We start from the raw sequence: 20440 nt of genomic DNA, 5'->3' as shown, positions 1-20440 counted from the left end.
GTTGCTGTTGGTGTAGCCGCATGCGAGATGAATGAGATTTTGTGGCTATTTTCACGACCCGTTTCCCAACGAGAGTCAGTGAAGGAAGCGAAAAGATTGTGGATAATTAATAAAAGAAGAGGAAAAACCCCAAAGCTGCTCTCCCTTTCCTTTTAAGCTGTGCTTATAGATTGCTGATGGATTTGTGGAGACCTGTGGTGTTTTGCAGTTTGCACGTGATTGAAATTGTACGGTTGGCTGGGCGGTGCTTCTGTTCCAGTTTTTTTTTTATTTGCAACACCCAAACAAACGATCATGTTCACCGGCGAGGGAGTGAATGTAGCGAGCGTTTCTGTGGGATGGGTTCCTCTTCTTAAGAGAAAACGCTTACTCAAAGCGCAATGGAAGGAAGTGTGCAAAAAAACCGTTCCCTAAAAGCTCATAACGCACCCGTTGGATCGGTGTTTTGCAAAAAAAAAAGAAGAAAGGAAACCCAAAAGAGCTTCGTTGCGCAAAACGAGAGTGAAATAGAAGGGTGAGAAAAACGGAAGCACTAATGGGGACGTGCTGACGACCAGTGGAGGAAGCATTGGATTAAACTAACCGGACAGAATTGGATCATGCTCCTGTTTCTGAGCAGCTTCAACATCTACTTTTGTGTAAGGGTAATTAGATATCGTTGACAGCATAAGGTGTAGTAGTGCACAATAGCTTAAATATTTGTTATTATGCATTAGGAAAAAATTATAAACTACGAGAAAAAATAATAAAGGCACAAGTTGCTATATGATCTGCTGGATATGGTGTTATGTTTCTTATGGAGTTTAAAATGCGTTATTACAAACTTATGTACAATCAACTAGAATTGTTTACCACAAAGCAATCGTAGTCAAATGACGAGTTCGTACTTACAAACCAGATCTTAAGTCCTGTGGTGTTAAATCTCAAGCTAATTCTCAATGCCGATTGGTTGGTTTGATGGATTTCAAAATAGGTCATTGATTGACGAGTCTGTGATAAATTCCAATGCAATTGTACTGTTGGACTACAAACCATCTACACACCTTTAGTTAAAAACTAACTCTTCAAAAAAAAATATCAACTCCACACTTTCAGTTCTAGGAATTCAAACCTTACGGCAAATGTAATGACAAAGCTAATATTGCCTTTTCCTATTCATCTAGCTTCATCATGCGTTTTGCACGGTTCTTCCTCCTACGGTCCGGTAAACCTTCTTTTGGAGACTTTGAGCAACTCCGGAACACAAGTCATCCCCCCTGCAATTCTGCATCTCAGCTTGTGGTCCACTAGGATGTTAGCTCTTCTGTTAGAATGAAACATTTCGTTCCTATTTCCAACCTACCCCTGTGGGGACAAGTAATTGGATAGCAATTTGCTTCTATTTCCTAGCCTAAGCACTCGCCCCCGGAGATCAGAAGAACTGAAAAAGGGTTGAAGAATTCACCCTACTTTAAACTTCCTTTCCGAATGTTTTCTCGCGAAGTGTTTGTGATTACTTTTCTAATCTTCCAGCTCATCTTCGACCGTGTGCCTGTTGAAGGTGCATTTGTAGTTTGTGCCCTTCCCTAAGCCCTTGAATTCCACCAAAAACTGAACTCCGCTGTAAGATGTTCGACGAATCGTATGATGCTTACGGCGATCATGCGGGACGGTGTCGAAACTTAGTCGTGAAAGAATTTTTACGTACCAGAATTTTCTGCTTCTTGCGTTGGTTTTCAGCTTAAATATGTAAACTATTACAACGCCGCCTCGGTTATGATTGATGCATTTGATGCTTCAGGTGAGGCTGCTGTTTGAATTCCACAACCAACTGACCAGACGCAATAATTACCCGGTACAAATCATACGAGAGATAAATTGTTCGCAATGGTGCCTACCGGGTGTGCTCTTGTGCGGCTGCCGAGTAGTGGAAAAGGTCAGCAACAATTATGGTAGGGTGGGTATGTTGCGTCTTAGGTGCTTGGTAGGTGCCTACAAATATGTGGGACGAAGATGTACCAAACGGAACGCATGACGTGAGCGGACGGATGCTTCGGATGCCCTCTTGTGGCAATGGCATTTCGTCAGCTTCTGCAGTTACTAAATCTTGTAACTGCCTATAATACCCACAGGTGTAAGAAGTCTTTGGCCTTATTCATAGTTGATGCAGGCTGCTCTAAGTGGACATCACAAGACGTTGCTGGATAATCCTACACTTTACTAGCTATTTGACCATCGAGACGATACTTTGTTGTGTAGGTAAGCTTTATTTGTAGGTTGATAGACTTAACGTTGCTGAGCTTTGATGTACCCAGCAGTCGTTATATTGCATATATTATTTTCAAAATCGAAATGTTTATCGTTTCATTTAAATATTACTATCAAAGTTTTACTGCTATACGCCAATGTCAAATGGAATGTAAACAGTAAATCTATCAAACCCTCCTCCAAGCTTCAAGCTATCACTGCTGTCTAATGTCATTTACATAAGTAACGTAAAACACACTGTTTAGCGTGTAATTGCTGTTGGCCATCCTTCTCATTACGAAATGAAACACAACAGGCCAAACAATTGAAAAGAAAAATCACGCATTAATTGTTTTTTAATTCGCTGCAACGCATGACGGAACTCATCGCTCATTTGAAAAATGATCATAATACATCCATTAGACGCTTACAATTTCACGGGAGATTATCATTGACCGTAGCGACACAGACAGCTTTTCCTTTCATCATCGTTTTCAATTTTCCCTCTTACCGTGATTCAATTTCTGGGTGTTAATTACAATGCTATTTTTCTTCACTAACATTCACTGTTACGGTTCGTTGCGTATCAGCGTTAGGATCAGCGTTCGGAACAACACCACTTTTGGAGATCATTATCAAGTTGTAGATTTGGTGACGGTACTAAGCTCTTTCTCAAAAGAGCTTCTGTACTCTCCAGATAACATAAAAAACTTCTAATGATTTATTTGAAATTTTTCCATGAAAGTTCCTATAAAAGAAATCGCTAAACAGCATGTCCGTCTCCACGACTTCTTGCAAGCACGAACAACTTGATGATGCACTGCCACTAACATAGACGTCTGCTTTGGTGAGGACCAATTTTCAAATTACCAAACGCCACACCATTATAATTCCGCGTGATTTCCCATCCCAGCTCAAAATATGAGCCGTTGAAGGTGATGCGAGCTACAGCTTGATTCGAAATGCCCGCCAGGCGCCGACTTGAAACACTGGTAGCCCTCCAACGACATGATGGAGTGATGTGTCCTGGTCCATCGGAGGGTGCAGAGAAGAAGTCAGAGAATTCCGAAAACCCAAAGATGCTGATAGGCACCAATTTCGCTTAAAACAATTATTGGCGCCCGCATCGAATCACGATTCGCTTCTTCTACTTGTGTTATAAACACCTCTACGTTCCAGCAACATTGTCTTTTATAGGTTTAAATTTGTTGTTTCCCATCGTGATGTAGGAACTATACAAGACAAAAATTAAATCATGCCCAGAAAATACCGCACATCTTCGCTATACTGGAGAACCGCAAAGGGAATGGAAAACCTGTTCTAAACCACTCAATAAGGTACAACACGCCGAAAATTGACTGCCAATCTTTTTGTTCCACTCGCTAATAGCTTAATAATTGAAATATCAATTTGAAAGTTGCTACCGAAAGTTCGGAAAGAACCAACCGCTTAAGAGCTTTTCACTTCCCATTCAGGCACTAAAGAAAAGAAAGAAAAAAAAACAAAAACACATCGTTTGGCAATTTATGGTTCTTAATCGGGACACCGTCATTCTGCCCGAATGCTTATTCGCCAATTACTCCCAAAGCGGCGTCCCCGTAAGGGATGCCATCTGCGTACGCCATTCGGTCATACCGCCATATTCCAAGCGTCCTGATTAGCCGGCAGCTCATCTGGTTAGCGTCTGGGAGCGAGATAAGCGGCGGCAATTAGAATTCGAAATTATTGCAAACCGAAATAGCAGACAGCCGGTTTTATGTTTGCTACTGGTTTTCAACCGAAAAGCAGAAGAGCGCAGCGTACTTTCTCAAAAATTTCAAGTCAATTAACTTTACCGACATTTTAACCTTCTCCGCTTGCGCGATTAAGCTACTGAGCACGTTACAGACTATTCTTATCAGTGCTGGCTAAAAATCTTCGAACCACCTAATGGAGAGTGTTTTTTTTTGCCTGCGTTCGAATGGAGCGACACGATCACGCATGATCGTAAAATGGCGATGTTCATTACCAACGTTTAATGGACGCTAAGGGAAGGGAGCACTTCATCCATACCACAAGCTATTGATGAATATCTCAGCCTGTAAGTATTCAGGTCCACAAACCCGCACACCGGTTCAATTTCCAATATGTTTCCCTCCTGTGGCGTTCCTCCGACTAGATCTCCCCACAAGAAATCCTTGGAATGTTTGAGCGGGTTAGTTTTTGTATAGTTAGCTTTTGGTACCCTGTGGAGGTTACTGTTGCTATTCAAATAGCCTTAGCATGGGAGCTGTTTCGTTGGTTGCACCCTTCGGGCCATCTGGCTCGTTGGCAAGGTGATTTCCAAAATCTGCAAACATCCCCAACAGCAACTAGTAACTCCTACGGTGTTACCAGGTTCACTGAACTTCTGGCACAGTTGTTGCACAACTTTGTATAGCGTGCACGCTTACGATAACTTCTAGTTCCACCTCCATTTGAACCCGCCGCGCTCTGTCTGCATCTGGCTGTTGGACAGTTTCCATGTTGTTCATACTGTACAATGCGATTCAATCGCATAATACCTGCCAATCTGAATGATTAGGCCGGTGGGACAACCTCCTACGAATACAGAGTCCAGGCACTATTTGTAACTGGAAACTTCGCCATAGTATGAGGCTGTCTAGACTGTTCACCAGGGGTGTCAAACTCATTGTACTATTCTGCACTGCTATTACTGCTTTCCCACCTCAACCCGTTTCGTTTTATATCGCGTACAAAGTTTGTGTATACACCAACGTATAAAGCCTCTCTTCATCGCAACGCCCAGCTGCAGGGCTGATTGTAAATAATATCACTTTCCATTGAGGAATGATGGTGAAAGGCATTTACCTGGGGCTTGCATCTAGCGTCCACTGAGCAGGTTTACCTTTTTGATAGTCAGCTAATGCCCTCCAGGAGAACCTTTCAAAGGTTCGTAGCCCACGTGTCGTGTCAAATAAAGTTTTCTAGTAGTTTTTTTTGTCTTTCTTTCTCTATCTATCAGTTCATACACCCTATGGATCAGGAAAAACGTGTCAAAATGTACCACATGCACCGTTCACTGTCCTTTCCGGCAATATTAAATGTCTGTTTCCATTGCTGCTGTTTCGCTACTGCTTCATTATGCAATGTGTCAGTAAAGTTACGGTACTTATTACCAAACCAAAATCCAACTTATCTACTCCCATGGAACGTGTGTCAATCAATCGGGGTTTGAAAGCATCCCACGACATGTACAAATTTTTAAACAAATTTTCTCCACATTGACGCACATTGCGTTTTTGTTTGCAGATAGTTTTGGTGGATGGTGGAGAAGAAAAAAATGCACATTTACACGTGACCGACCCTCTCGTACATTGTCCACTAGGCATCCATTGCTATCACTTTGTTGTCGACAATCGTTTCACTTTTAACACAACTATCCAATGGAATGTGCCGAAAATTACACAAACCCCACGGTCTCCCGCGCTGCTGCAAACGGTTCACGTGCGTACAAGATGTTGACAGTGCGGAGACAGTGCCGTGATGTGTGCGGTTTGGTGGCGAGATAAACCGCGACCCCGGGCCAAACCACATCTCAGAGGTTAGAGGCTAGAGAAAGCTATCGATGGTGCAACGAAAAATGCCATCCACAAAACAAACGTGCAAATGGGACGGCTCCATAACCTCCGTCCGGCATTTTATCACCCGGGTGGTTTCGGGAAAATGAAAGCCTCACATTGCACGGGTGAACTTTTTTTCTTGCTGATTTATCACTCTCCTCCAAACTGCTTGCTTTTCCAGCCTGGTAAGGGCACGTCAGGCGGAAATGATTTAGCGCAAGGCTAATTAATTGATTGCTTAATAAGGAAAGTAATTGCCTTTCGCTCAAAGTTGACAAGATTATGCGATTTATTGGAGTTAGGTTAAATGTGTACCTAATTGTAAAAAGTGAAATGTGTCTCGTTTTCATCTTAATTTTATTTTCCACTAAATTACCAAAGCGATAGTTTGTTAATGTTATTCATACCAAATTAAATAAACATCAAACCTTCCTTTATTGTTTTGTGTTAGCCTAACTTTAGGCGCCAACATACCATGCACGGGTACGGTTATTTGTTTAGCATACTTTTTAGCTATTTCCACATCTCGTGAATCAATTCACTTAACAAGATGCACCATTATGGCCTCCTTTCTTACCAAACCCATCTTCAATTAATCCACTAGAACGATCGTGACGATTTATGGTGCTTGCGATATCATCCTAATGTGCAAACGCTTTTACTTTGCTAATAAGCACCACAAGAAAGGCGTTTTATCGTAGAACGCATCTAATGCGCTTTTGCCTACCTTTAACACCTTCTACAAATAGGTCCGTACCAAGAGGATTAATTCCAGAGCGGAACGATCGATCGATTACCATCCATCACTGGTCGGTCCTACGGTTGGCACGTGGTGGTGTTCACAACCGATTTAAGCCCACCGAAGCAAAGTGCATCCATTGCATCCACCACCAACGCATCGAAATCGTTTTCCGGTTTCATCATTCCATCGTGGCTCCGGGTGATGGTTCTAAGTGTCTTAACAAGTTTTCTGTTTTATGGCTTTTAAAAGATTTGCTCGTCTTTTCGAAAGCATACACAAGAGCTGGAAGAAAAATCGTTAAGATCGTTTTGGTTGTTTCATTCTGCGTAATCCGATTCATTTCCGGTTTGGTTTCTAACGTTTCCCCAGGTTGGATGGTTCGTTCGGATCGAGATGATGTCTTCGTGTGCGCTGCTTTTTTTTCTCAAAATCATATAAATTTTTATAGCATTCAGGAAACATCCTGCTCCAACATGAAACCATCGAGAATGAGTGGTGTAAAACTTGTTTTGGCGTGTGTAAAACATTCACCTCATCCCGGCGCCGATCAACCTTACCAACCGACCGATGACAGACTCACTCGATCATCCTTTTGCGCTGTCAACGGTGCACAAAAGACTACCGAGCTCCAAGAACTTAATCCGTGCATTTCGGTGTTTTGTTGTCGTAAGGCTCGCCCAAGTGCCCATCACAACCCGCGGAAGAGAAATGACCATGAAGGGAAAATCCTTCCGCTTAAAGCTTTTAGCATGCCGAAGGTACAAGTGCAATTTCGTCCCAACCTTAACGATCGATCCTGCCGATAGTTGGTGCGATTATTTATGGGTACTATTTCATCAGTTGATTAATAAACAACATTACTTTATGGGTGTTGTTTCACATGTACCTTGCATTTCATTTAACTTCATCCTGCTCGAACCTCGTCGGTGAATCACTGTTCCAACAAAAGCGGATGTCCACGCTGTGCGTTGTACGTTCTTCATTAAAATTCTCGCCAAGATCCCGTCCACCAGATAAAGTCCTTTCCCATTCCTTGGTAGAAATTCCTGCGTGGGCGATACCGTGAAAAGACATACGCTGTGCAATAAATCTTTTTACCCGTGACCGAATGTGTGGAACCCATTAGGCGAAATGGGTTCCACACTGGTTAAGCCACCATCTTTCAAGAAGTTGGGGAAGATGTCGCAGCAATTGAGCCCACAATTCGATGCCTGTCAAAAGAGGGAGATCGATGTAGCCCCAAAGGAACATACACCGATCGCTCATCGTTCGTTTCCGTCTGTCAGATTGCTTTGCGTGATATAAAATGTCCGAACGTTGTAATTGGCAAACACATGGGGAGAACTTTTCAGTTCGTTTGATTTTTTTCGGACTGTTTTATGATTTATTTGGACGGCACTGTGGATAATTGGATTGAAGGTGAGGAAAGAATCTTATTTCAGTTGTCGTCATGCGGTATTGCAATTAAATGGTCCTAACGAAATTGAATGTTTCTTTCGCGGTGTTGCTGAGAGATATTATTGTTCTTGTACGTTTTTTTACTCAACATTCAGTGACTTTATGTATTTATGTAAAAATATGTGACCTATACACTCTACTCTTTTTCATTTCTATGGTCTATTAATATCTCCAAACAATAAGGATATGCGTTACATTCCATAGAACTGAGCTGCCCGTTCAGTTTAACATGCATTACACAAAACCCATCGCGAATTCATAATACCTTGAACAGCACGAACGAATTCTTTTGTGTCGCCTTCAGACACCCTAAAACAAATAAACATTCCAACATCCAGGCGATTTCTTTGGCTTCTGATGTCTTTAACGGCTTGTCATTAATTAACCAAAGTCGTTACTGTACCATCTTCAGCTAATTGTACTAAATGGTGCAACTACATTTCGCACTCGATCCTCCCCAACTCCAACCCAAACAACGCCACGAATGGTAGTTGCAACAATAAATCACCACCTGCTGCAACTTGATCAACCGTCTGCACTGACACTGATGAGTGACCGCTACGCCGTCCAACGCGTACTAATTGCACCGTAAAGTCCAACGGTGTTTTATTACTCCCCGCTACCAATGGTAGGCCGATGGCTAGAAAAAGGCACCATTATGTTGACATTCGTACTGGAACGGAGAGTTCCCGTGATGATCCCGTTGTGTGTATATTGCGTTCAGGGTTCTGTTCGAGGGAGTTGTAGAAATAAATCCATCCAACCCGATCCGATACCCTCCACGGGACAGTTGGGGGACCTTCTTCACTACATCGTCAAACGATCAGGTGCATTGAGGTAGTTTGCCATTCTTTTTGCGTAGTTTCTTTATACGTGTCTTGTTCGGCATTGCCGCTTTGTTCTTTCCCAGTGGCATAAACATTGAGAAGTGCTTAGTACGACACATTTTTCCTTCTTGTTGATGTGTTTTTTGTGGTTGTTGCAATGCGTAATATTGAGCGTTTGTTTAGCAGAAAATAGTAAACCATCCACCACGGGGTACGTACCTTTGGATGAGCAACACAAGTTACCGGTAAAGCAAACTAACTACGACGTCAATTATGGTGAGCGGACGATAATCATAGGTTCATTGGGCGACTGCAATGTGCGCGTTCGTTTACACCAAAGGACGTGTGTGTGTGTGTGTGTTAGTCCTCTGTCATTAACAGCGAATGCTACCTATCGGGAGAATCACCACAACCAGGACTCACCCCCAGCGATCTCTCAACCCTGCTGATGCAAGTTATGTCGCAGTGTAACGATCGCTTAAAGATACACTTTTTATTGTGCCTATAAAGATGAATTCAATTAAACTGCTTCACTGAGAGCTCCTTGGCACTCGTCGGTTAAAACATTTTCATTTCCATTCCCTTTCGTCTAATTTCGTCCACCTTTCTAAATGTTTCCTTCGTTGCAATTCTTTTTTCGCTTTTCGCAGAGTTTATCGACCAGCCGCCGCCGCAACGCTAACGACAAACAGTTCAGCCCGGACCCGATGCGATAATTGGCCGGCAAGATGAGATGGTTTAAACGATCGACCGAGTCACCGAAACTGCTCAGCCTGTCCCCGCTGCGACACTCCGAGTCCGGGAATGTCTACGGCGGTAATGAACCGTCCGGGCTGCTGCTGCTTCACGATCATGATCGTCCCATCGGGGCAACGATCCGGCGAAGAAGTGCAGGTGATGGGGGTGGCGTTTTTGGGATGAATCCAGCCGGTGGTGGACACGGGGAGCTGCTCGTACCGGCTGTTGGATTATCCAATTCCCCATCCAATTCTTCCACCACGTCCGGTACGTCCAGTTCGAGTGGGTCCTCACCGTCAACCACCAACTCGTCCAGCACGTGTACCTCCAGCAGCTCTCCGTTTTCCTACACCAGTGACAGCAAGTGTAGCAGTGGCAGCAACGGTGCTGGTGGACACAAGATGCTTCAGTCCGGTACTGCCACAACGCCAAGGAAATCCCGTATAGGTAAGTCTTCAAGATTGAAAGTTGCAAATATCCGATGTTTGGGTTTATTTTTAACCGCAAAATCCTTCTCGAAACATCAAACAGGAAGTGAACCATTTTGGGTACCGAAAATCTACCATTGCCTTTGGGCTCGTTGACAGCTTAACGATCGGAAACAATCGAATGCGTTTCTGGATCGCACACGGGTGTTGTTCACACGCAACTCTTCCAATGTGCCTTCGGCTGCATTCAAATGGGACGAAATCGGAAACTCGTAGCACGGCGTGTAGGTCCAAACCGCGTACAACAGCTGTGTTTCTGCTGGGGTTCGTGCGGATTAAGAACACGCCATTGGCTTGTGTCTTCTAAACAGACATCGTCCGCTAGATTGAGGAAGAACGCAATCTTCGTCTGTCCGGCGTCTCCACGGATGGTCCACGATAATCTTAAATTAGCTTCTTCCAGTAGGTGGGCATTTTGCACAGTGGCATAATATTGGGCCCAAAAGTGAAATTTAGATAATTCATGAAAGAATTTAAATGAAGGTTTTATATTGGCTTCAATATTTACAAACCACATTGATCTTGTTGAACGATTTAAAAATAGCCTAATGGCCTCTGGTCGCTAATTATTACGTTGCCGTGACGGCTTATCGTCGCGTGGCCGTCGTGCATGTTTCCCTCACAAGAACTCGCCACTGATCATCCTAATGACCTCCCGGTGCGATCTCACCGGGAGTGTAACATCCCGTACCATGATCTCTCCCCCAGAAACCCTCACACAGCCGCACATATTTCATCGTTAATCTTCCGTACACGCGTTCGGCGTGACACATGACTTGATTCCTTCATTTACGCACCCAGCAGTAGATTCGCGATCGCATCCGAAATGGATGAACTTGTTCGCTTAATTGCTTCTGCCTTGCGTTTTTTTTTTATATGGCTCGCGCGTGCCCATTACTGTAGGCAGATCATCGCGTTTTGTAGCGTGATCGTTCGTGGGCAGTTTGCGTTCTGGCGGAAGATGATTTGGTTGGTGACTGAACAGAATGCCACCGCCTACGAATCGTCGCGGGTTGCTAGGTGTGTCATTTCGACCACGGTGTCGCATAAAATTCGCATAAAATAGCCAAATTTATGACGAACTGGAAGCGCGCGTTATGAATTATGCGACAGGTTGACGCACCAGGGAAGTTCAAGATCGAACTGAGCCAGGTGGTTATGAACGTGGCAGCTTTTCTATACTGGAAGGAATTAGTCCAGGAAAGAATGCGCTAAGTAGAGTAAAAACGTATCCCTGGAAGTAAATTGTGGAGCCGAATTTCGGTCTTTCACATCGGTATTCCACTTTCCACAGATGGAAAGTGGAACAGGAACTTCACGGAACCAGAGCACCAGTGTACTGTGGAGAATGCTGAGCGTCATAAATCACACGATGATGTGAATGCACCGGACCTAATGTGTACCTGCAGGTGAAACTCTGCGTGGAAGCTTCTGAGGGAACCAAAGCCCATGCATCGTCGGTCATTGTCATGCAAGATTGGACCTTAGGCTTCAGGTCGGGTGTGCATATTTTACACCCAAACACTGGTCGCTCAGGTCGCTCCATGCAAAGTCCACGACATGGCCAGAAAGGGAGGACAAAACAAGCAGGCATATGAAACAAAAACGATTTCAAAACAAAAGCAAGGAACAAGTGCCCTATTTAACGGATGTTATTGTTTGCCTCTGTTCTGCAGACATATCTCCCGGTCAGTGGGCCATGTTTGGGTGATGTCTTGGATGGAAGAAAGTCTATGTACGGAAGTTTGGAACCAATTCTAGGCAGTTAGATGCAGTTTCATGTTTGAATATAGGCACTAAATTGTTGCTGCATAAACACATTTGGTTACAAAATAAACAAATGAGCTTATCGCTCCGCTTTAATACATAAAAGCCTTTCGTTCGGAGCGCCAGGAAGTATGCTATCACAATACACATTAGACTAAAAACCCGACATTGCCATTGATTTATCCCATTTGTCAAGTTAGCTGGATGTATTATCGGCTTCAGCTCCCAATATGGTCTACAAAATTTATTCACCTCGAAATCAACCTGTTTTTGGGGATTGATTAATAAACGACCGATGTTGCTGCATGCTTTATTGAACCTATTTGCCAAGATTTGGGCCGTTTTTATCAGCTTCCCCCTTGACGATGATGTAATGCATTTCTGATGCTGCAACCAAAAAGTTTTTAATAGCCCTGCCACAACCAGACCTTCCGATAACCACCGATTAATGGAGAAATGGAAATGAGTTATTTAGTAATCTTTGTGTGTGTTTTCTTTTTTTGGGGTAAAACCCTCAAAATATGGGGAAGAGTTGGAAAATTTCTACACCAGAAACACTTGACCCGTGATCCGTTTCGGGAGTGTACACTGCACCGATTACAGTTTTAACTGGGCACCGTTCAACCCATCGAAGTGCAATAAAACGGTTTAACCTTATTAATTCAATTTGTTCACCCAAGGGCAGAATACTGTCCATGTCGAGGTGGGGCGAATGGGATGAATGTTGCACGTTTCCACGACCGCCCATTAACCTACTGAACCGCGTCCGGATTGAATCGTTTTCCATTTACGTGCGCCCAGTACGCCCCCTGTGCTCTAGAAATTCGACAGGAAAGTGTAAAATACTTCCTACCCTGGTTTGCTTCCCAGTGCCACAGTGTTGGCTGATAAGTGATTTTTCCTTCCCTACACACAAAAAAAGGTATTTACCTTACGTTTCGGAGTAGAATGTGTTCCTCCTACCTTAGCAATCGTGTGATCTCAATTCCACCTAAATGCACTCGTCGAAATTGATCGGTTGACCCTATCAAAGGGGGAAAAGAAAAGTTGAAAGGGTGGGGGGGGGAAGGTGAAAAAGGTGAAATGCAACCTTCCGAGGAAAATTGGTTCCAATTCAAACGATTTAACCGACCGAAGCAGTTGCTCTGCCTAGCGCGAATAAAATACTCGCTCTAGCTGTAATTGAAACTGGGCACGTACAACTAACCCTGGCGCACAACCTACCGGTACGGTATGTTCCGTGCATGAAGAAATCTCAGCACCGGCGTCCGTTAACATCCGACCGGGCACACGTGTGGGTGTGCAAAGCAGGAAACGGAATGCTCTGTTCCTGTTGGAAGCATTCCAACCTTTTCTACGGGGCGACGAAAGAAAATAAGCCGCAGCGAATGTGTTTTGCAGGAAGGAAGTAAAGCCTCTCCATTCAGTCGTACAATGTGGGTCAGGCTGGGTTTGCAGCTATTACAGCTTGTAATGACCGATCAAACCAACCAGCTGCTTGTAGTGGGAGGCAAAGGGTTGTTGTTGCTGTTGCTAGGGTTTGCTTTAATCCCCGACCCGTTTCGGAAGTTTCTGGGCGAACGGGAAAGAATGTGCTTTAGTAATGATGATGACCTATGTCCAGCTTACCGACACGTGGATCTTGTTGCGTTTCTCCCGTATCGGTTCGACTGCATTGGACTGTTCTGTTCAGTGGTTAACATGCTTCCTAAAACGGCCGTAACATGATAAGTGCTTTAATTAGAGAAGGCCACATAGCGGATTTGTCTTGTGTACCGCTTTGCCGTGGATGACCCACGGTTCATCTATCAATTCACCGGACCGGGCTTAAATTGATCCGCTAACGAGCAATAATTGTGCTTAAGATGCAGGTATCGAAACTAATCCTAGATACGGTCCATTTTTTCTTCACCTAAGAGACCTCTTCATCATCATAATTTCGCATACAATTATGTTATTCTTCTACCACCCAAAAAACTATATTTCACTATATTTCATACGTCACAAAAAAACGTCAAATTAGACAAGGTTACAACATGCCTTGATCAAGAACGATGCATGAGATCGTTTTGCTGCAAATCTCACTGCTTTATTTCGCGATCGTGTTTTTCCGTTGCAAAATTGCTTCGCAACCCACCGTGTGTTAGATCTTCAACCTGAAAGTCCATCTCGTTTGGGAACGCTCGTTTTGGTACCATGGTACGATTCATAATGGTGCACTGGTTGCCTAATCGTTAACTCGACGTACAAAAAAGGGTAATCATAATCATTAGTGCAGCCGCGCGAACGCGTGTAATGCAGACCGTGTATGAAAGGATGCACCAGCGTAGTTCAAACGAATTCCTGCACGTTCGGCATCGCTGGTGTCCGGTCACCTTCACCAATCCTAAGGTGCCGTACCGGATCGTGTACAGTATGTGAAGAATGCAAATTTGGAAGGAAGCTACAATTACGGCGCGGACGAACTCGGCCGCATGGTGAACTGAGCGGAGTGTAATGACCGTGCGGAATGGTAGTTCTGTGGCCTTCGATTAGTTTAAAACGGTTACCAAAACTACAACGATCCATCAAGACATCAATTCAAACCTCAATGAGTTGCAACAATCTTCTACGGTTGCAAAAAAAAACTCTCTTCCAAAGCAATCGCAATCTTTACATGAAGAAGACAAGCATCGTTTGATGAAAGAATATTTCCTGCAGCACAGACGGTGCTGTGATGGCGCCTTCTCCATCACGAAACGCTCTAACCTCCCGTCCGGATGCCACCGGGAATAAATTCTATATAAATAATCCAACCACATTTGTCAACATATCTTTCCAAGCAATACACATACACACAACATTGCAGTAGAAAAAACATAAAAAGGCCCCCATTTCCTGTCGTAATTCGTTTGCGTTTTCCCACTGACAGATGCTAATAACTCACGTGCTCATCGTCGATGTCGCCATTGCCGCAGCCTATCCGACGGGAGTTCGAGCTGGTGATGTTCGCGACAAACTGGTGAGGATCGCTGGTTCTTGAGAAATTCCACTACCAGTTTTATTGGAACGCAGGCGAATTGCTTGCTTGCTTCTTCATCTCTACCTTTTTACTATCTCGTGAGGATTATGTTACCATTCGAGTACAATGTTTTGATGTGTTTGAAGCGAAGATGTCGACGTCGGATTGTGTGTACTTTTTATTTTCCCTTCCAGATGACATCTGGTAGGACATTTGTGGTTAGAGAAGTAGTAATACAATATAACCGGTTGTAATTACCAAAGAAGAGTGCTGTTAATGCTCTTTATATCAATTGCAGATAGAATCTGTCGTGCACCTGTTATGCGTGATCGTGTGCTTAGAACGCAATAATTTCTTTAATTGGAGCATTATTTCTATAACATGGGCTAAGGAAGTAACGGGAATATAGCAATATGGAAGAAGTATGCGCAATTGCATTTTATTATAATTATTCTCTTCTGCTACTGGTTATTACCTTCCTTCTTCAAATAATGATCGTTGAGATTCGAACTCATATTCGATCGTGCCACTATGAGCTGTCTTTCACGCACGGCTATACTACCTGTTGTTACCCTTGTTGTCTATCAGGCAAATAAAAACTAATAGACTGATTCTTACTATTTCACTATCACAATTTCAAAAAGAGGAGATATCTTAACAAGAACTATTGATCAGCAGCGTATTAAGAGCAGTTTGATAGCCTATTCTTTTATTTAAATCTTTCCCCAGATACTATCTAAATATTATTTCAATACCCCACGATCAAGCTGAATTTGGAATCGCTCGTATGTACAAAAAGTCATTTTGAATGCCACCGCTTCGTATACTGTTTTCAGAGAAGAACGAACAAAATCTGCTCAGCAGCATCACATTAGCGCTTGATGGACAATAAAGCCGAGCAATAAATTACTTTATTCATCTGCGCAAAAAACAAAAAACACCGTATGACGTTCGTTTGACGATCTGGCGTTTGGACACTTCTCGTCACACGCTTAGAAATGGTTTTGAAGTGTTACCATCCACCTACGCGCACGATATCGAAGAAGGGAGAAAACATAAATCTAACCCATTTAGGGAAATGTGATTCTTTTTGCCGTCTGGTTGAACATGACATACCGTGCCAAAACATATGAGAAGTCTTTTGGAACATTTTTTTTAAATTTCCAGTTTAGTCAAGCTTTTGGAGTAGCTGGATGTTTAGTGGAGATTCCACCTCTGTACCTGTACCCTGCAACAGTAGTGACTCTCACTCAAGTTGACAGCTGTTAATTAATCTTCGCGAATAGCTTCTTACAAGTGTCCCCAAAGCAACCGTGAGACATTTCGGGCGAATCGCACACTTTTGCTAATGTGCAATCATTTGCCATTAATCATAACGCCTCGTTGGTCTACTTGGTGTTTCGGTCTGGTACCCCATCTCGAGGTGTCACTGACCGATCTGCACTCACGTGGATTAAATTTGTTACAAACTAACACGATATTTTGGGGCGAGACTCGAAATAGATCACCCACCCATCCTGGTTTCGGGAGATCCGATTCGTCAGGCTCCCGTAACAAATTGGGGCCCACCAACCAGTAACCGTGTTCTGACTAATCCATCTTCCTTCCATTTCGTGCACGAGAATTGGGATTCCCAATACCGAATACCTGTAACCCATTTCCCTCCCAATTTCTGCAACCATCATTATGTAACACGACGCAGTGACCTCCAAAAAAAAAACATAACCAGCAGACGAGCGGAAAACATGCAAAAACCGCCAAGTCGCACGATCTCGATGCACAGAAAGAAAAGGATGGTGTGCGTTCGATGATCATGATGACGATGCGAAAACGAGTTTTTTTTGTTATGCCGGAGAGCCTCGGGTCAATTTCTTCGGTGTAGGTCGGTGGAGGCGCTGTGATCATGTTTTTTTTATGCTCCTTGCGTCACGTTTCGCCATTATCGCATCGCCTTAATCAGAGGGCTAAAAAAAAGGCGGCATTGGTGGCCGTTTACGTTTGCGGTACGAAAACTGGAAGCATTTTCGGGAAGGTTTTAACTATTATATTCTTTACGATCTACATGAGAAAAGGCACAAGTACGAATGGTTCCAGCTTGTAAGGATTTGCTATATTAATTTCATGTTTTTAACACATGTAAATCTTTAAAAAAATATTCTGTTCTAAAATGTTTCTTTTATGAAAAATACAAAAGTTTAATATAAAACTTTAACGCAGAAAAAAAGGAATTTGTTTTAAAAACTAAAAAGATTTCTCCAAATTTTAAATATTACCAAGCTACTTTAAAGAAGAAACTCTTTATTTATGTGACTCAAGCTGATAGTATTAAGCAAAAAATGTCTGCTTCTTCTGCCCTCTCAATTTAGCTTCCTTTTTCGACGGCAACGATCATACAAGCTGTAACCTGTTTCGTTTCTTATCGGTAGACACTGCCTCTACCAGATGCTCGAAGGAGTTTAAAGTTATAAAAACGTGGCCACATGTCGGGCACGGCATTTACTTTCCCTTTTAAACGGTTCCACCATATACTGGATGTACGAATGCCCGGTTGAAGATGCCATTTGCTTTGTGCAAGAGATACAATACCAGAATAAGAAGAATAGTTGCAAGAATTGTAGAGTTTTGTGACATAAAAAAAAAACTATTTGTCCTCGTAAAACACCCACAGAATCCGCCTGTAAAATGGTACGTATTGTAACCAATTTTGCCTAGGGGCATTCAGTTACGAGCAAATCGGGTCCGATCGAACGTCGATCAATTGATCTCCTTTGCCCCGTTGCTGTGTAGGCGTCAGGCGTCCTTCCCCGAAGGCAAGCTGGCGTGTCCGGCGGGATCGTTTAGCGCTTTATCTCGCCGGATTTCGCAACATCGGGTCGCTTATAACAAGCAACCTGCCGTAAGGTCAAATCAACTTCCCCATTTATTGCATCCCAGCCGAGGTTCCGATTTCCTTTTTCCACCACAACCGAGCGGAGTTTTGCAGCCAACGTTTTATATTTATCTTCACCAAACGAACGGGTGTGACGCGATTGTATTTTGGCATTTTCCTTTCACCCGGGGCTGGCGGAATGGATGGGAAATAACAAAAATCGCGAAAAACCTACCCAACTGTGGAACTGCTGTGGTGGCATGTTCCGAGCAGGGTATAATTTTGTAGGGATTTATACGTGCCTTGGATCATGCACCGTATGATCGTGGTGGCCTGACTATTCTCTCTCTCTCTCTATCTTTTCTTTTCTATCGTTGTTTATTGAATTAGATGGAAGCCCGGGAGGGAGACCAACTCGATTGCCCACGATTGGATTAAGATAATTAATTTAATAAATTAATTGGTCACTGTTTTTGCCATTTTTACCGTCCTTCCCATCCCCCAGGGGTGGTAGTTTAAGCGTGACCTTGCATGTTTCTTGCATTTTTTTGCCAAGTTTTACGAGAGTTTTTCGACTTGACATTATGACTCATTTGTTGTGATCTGTTTTATAATATAACAAGCACTGGTTTGCCGATCAGCATGGTTGCGATTTGGTGGTTTTGCTGCATAGGTGTACGACACGGATACGGTCGATGTGTGATACTGATGAAATACGCCAAAAAGAAGGACATTAATATTTATAAACATTTTCACTTTCACCCAGCGTCGTCGCGTGTACGTATGTTTTTGGTATTTTGTGTTTTTTTTTTTTGTTGTGCAGGAAGAAAGTCATCGATTTTATTTCGAGTTTCCGCTCACTTTGCCACTCATTGGGGCGTTTGTTGTATGACACAACAAGAAGTTTGTTTTTGTTAGACTCGTTGTACTAAAATCATGCTTTTTCAAACAAAAACGAAACAATATGTCCTCTTGATGGTTTGTTATCACCACACGCAAACCACCAAACGTTTTGCTCTCAAAATTGAACGACCTTCTAAAAACTGACTATTCCCGGAAGGCACGTTCTCATTTTATTAAACCCCCCCATCTGGACCACAAACATGGCCGTGGACTACGCGGGGTCTTATCTCACGCCCAACACGTGCACACCATAAGTTACGCATCTGTACGATGGAGGCTATTTAGAAGTCTTAAAAATTCTCCTCTAACCGCGTTTCCCTTTTCTTCTTCTTGTCTTGTATGTCTGCCACACAGTCTGGGTCTGCAGAGGGACAAAAAAAATAGAATGTATGTGCGTAATTAAGTGGTCACGTTTCTATTCTTACTCTTACTACCCTTTGCTTCTGTGCGTTCTACAAAGCTCGACATGTATTTGATTTCTAGCGACACTTCAATTTGGTTTGCGCAGTGTGTCATACACGTGTGGGGCGAACAAAAGGTGGTGGAAATGTTTGCAAATTTGAATGAAAAAAAAAAAATACATACACAACCTGGCTTACATTTGCACCTGTACTTACTTCACACTTGTATGCCCGTGGCAACGATTCGATCAGATGACTTTCGAAACCTGCTGTAGGATGTATGTTCTTTCCCACCCTGAACGTGTTACCTGCTGCAAAGCGATTTGTCAGTCAACAGTAAAATAGGCAAAATGTGTGTAGTAAGCACTTTGGCCTTTTTTTTTGCATATTAGGAACCCTCAACGAGTGGAGACGCAGCGACAGCAACAGACCAGCTGTTAATTGATCGAGCCGTGGTGTGGATATTTATGTTAATTTATTATTGTCGTTGACTATCCACCTTTTCTTTCAGCCACACGGTGTGGCTGTGGAATAGTAACCACCCCGTGGGTCATGTCGAACTTGGTCGCGCCCTACCATGACACTGGATCGATCGATAGATCACCAAACACTTAGTGGTGGAAGACTTCAATGAGGGTAGAGGCGGGGTAGGCAAATATGATCACATCTAACTCAATATCCTACGAGGGAATATTAAACATGTACAGGAATTCTCCATTGCATCCGGTTCCTTCACATTCAACATAATGGTACGGGGCCAGAGTCTGTCAAACGTGGGGATGACTCCCGCGTTTACGTCATCCCTGTTGGCAGCTGATTCCGAGGAACCACGACGACGATCACTCAATGTTTGGGGCCTCTCTTATCGCTCTCTTTTTTCACCCGTCGAGGCCACTTTCTCGCTCTCTCTCTCTCTCAGTGTCTCTGCGCTTTATCGCTCTATTGCTTTGTGTATGGACCTGACGAAGGCCTGAGCCCGTCCGTCTGTGGACGAAACCATTTCAGTCGGCCGTACGCATTCGGGGTGGTGTTTTTAGTACCGCGTGTAACGATCGTAACGATTTGTGAGCTGAACGATACCGTGTGTGTGTGTGTCTGGGGTGCCTGTCTGGAGGATCCTCTTTGCTGTTTGTGACGAGGACGATCACTAAAAACGTTCCTGAGTATCGCCTCAAGGTATCCGGGAATTGGGAGTTTGCGAACCATAAAAGTGTCTGAAGAACGTTCGGGATTTTTAATGGTACGAAGAGACATCTTCAGCTCGGGCAAAACATGTCAGAATTTTTTTGACAAATGCTTTGCTCACTTCCACGAAGGATTGTGAGACATGCGTTGCGACGAGTTCACGGTCGGCCTCCGGGGCAAAGCCGGCGTTCACCCGGCATGCAAATACAACGCCCGCCACACGGTGACATGGC

At 43.5% G+C, this 20440-nt stretch overlaps 1 protein-coding gene across 2 annotated transcripts in view; it reads left to right on the top strand.

Moving 5' to 3' along the window:
* LOC125763789 (uncharacterized) overlaps positions 1 to 20440 on the top strand; it is a 64185-nt gene that overhangs the window by 39493 nt on the left and 4252 nt on the right. For both annotated transcript variants that reach the window (XM_049427306.1, XM_049427307.1), the window contains one exon: positions 9506 to 10040. In XM_049427306.1, coding sequence (XP_049283263.1) covers positions 9584 to 10040 — 457 coding nt within the window. In that variant the 5' untranslated portion in view covers positions 9506 to 9583. The remainder of the gene's footprint in view (positions 1 to 9505; positions 10041 to 20440) is intronic.

This window comes from Anopheles funestus, chromosome 2RL (assembly GCF_943734845.2).
Source record: "Anopheles funestus chromosome 2RL, idAnoFuneDA-416_04, whole genome shotgun sequence".
NCBI lineage: Eukaryota > Metazoa > Arthropoda > Insecta > Diptera > Culicidae > Anopheles > Anopheles funestus.
This window is presented reverse-complemented; position numbering and strand designations above follow the sequence as displayed.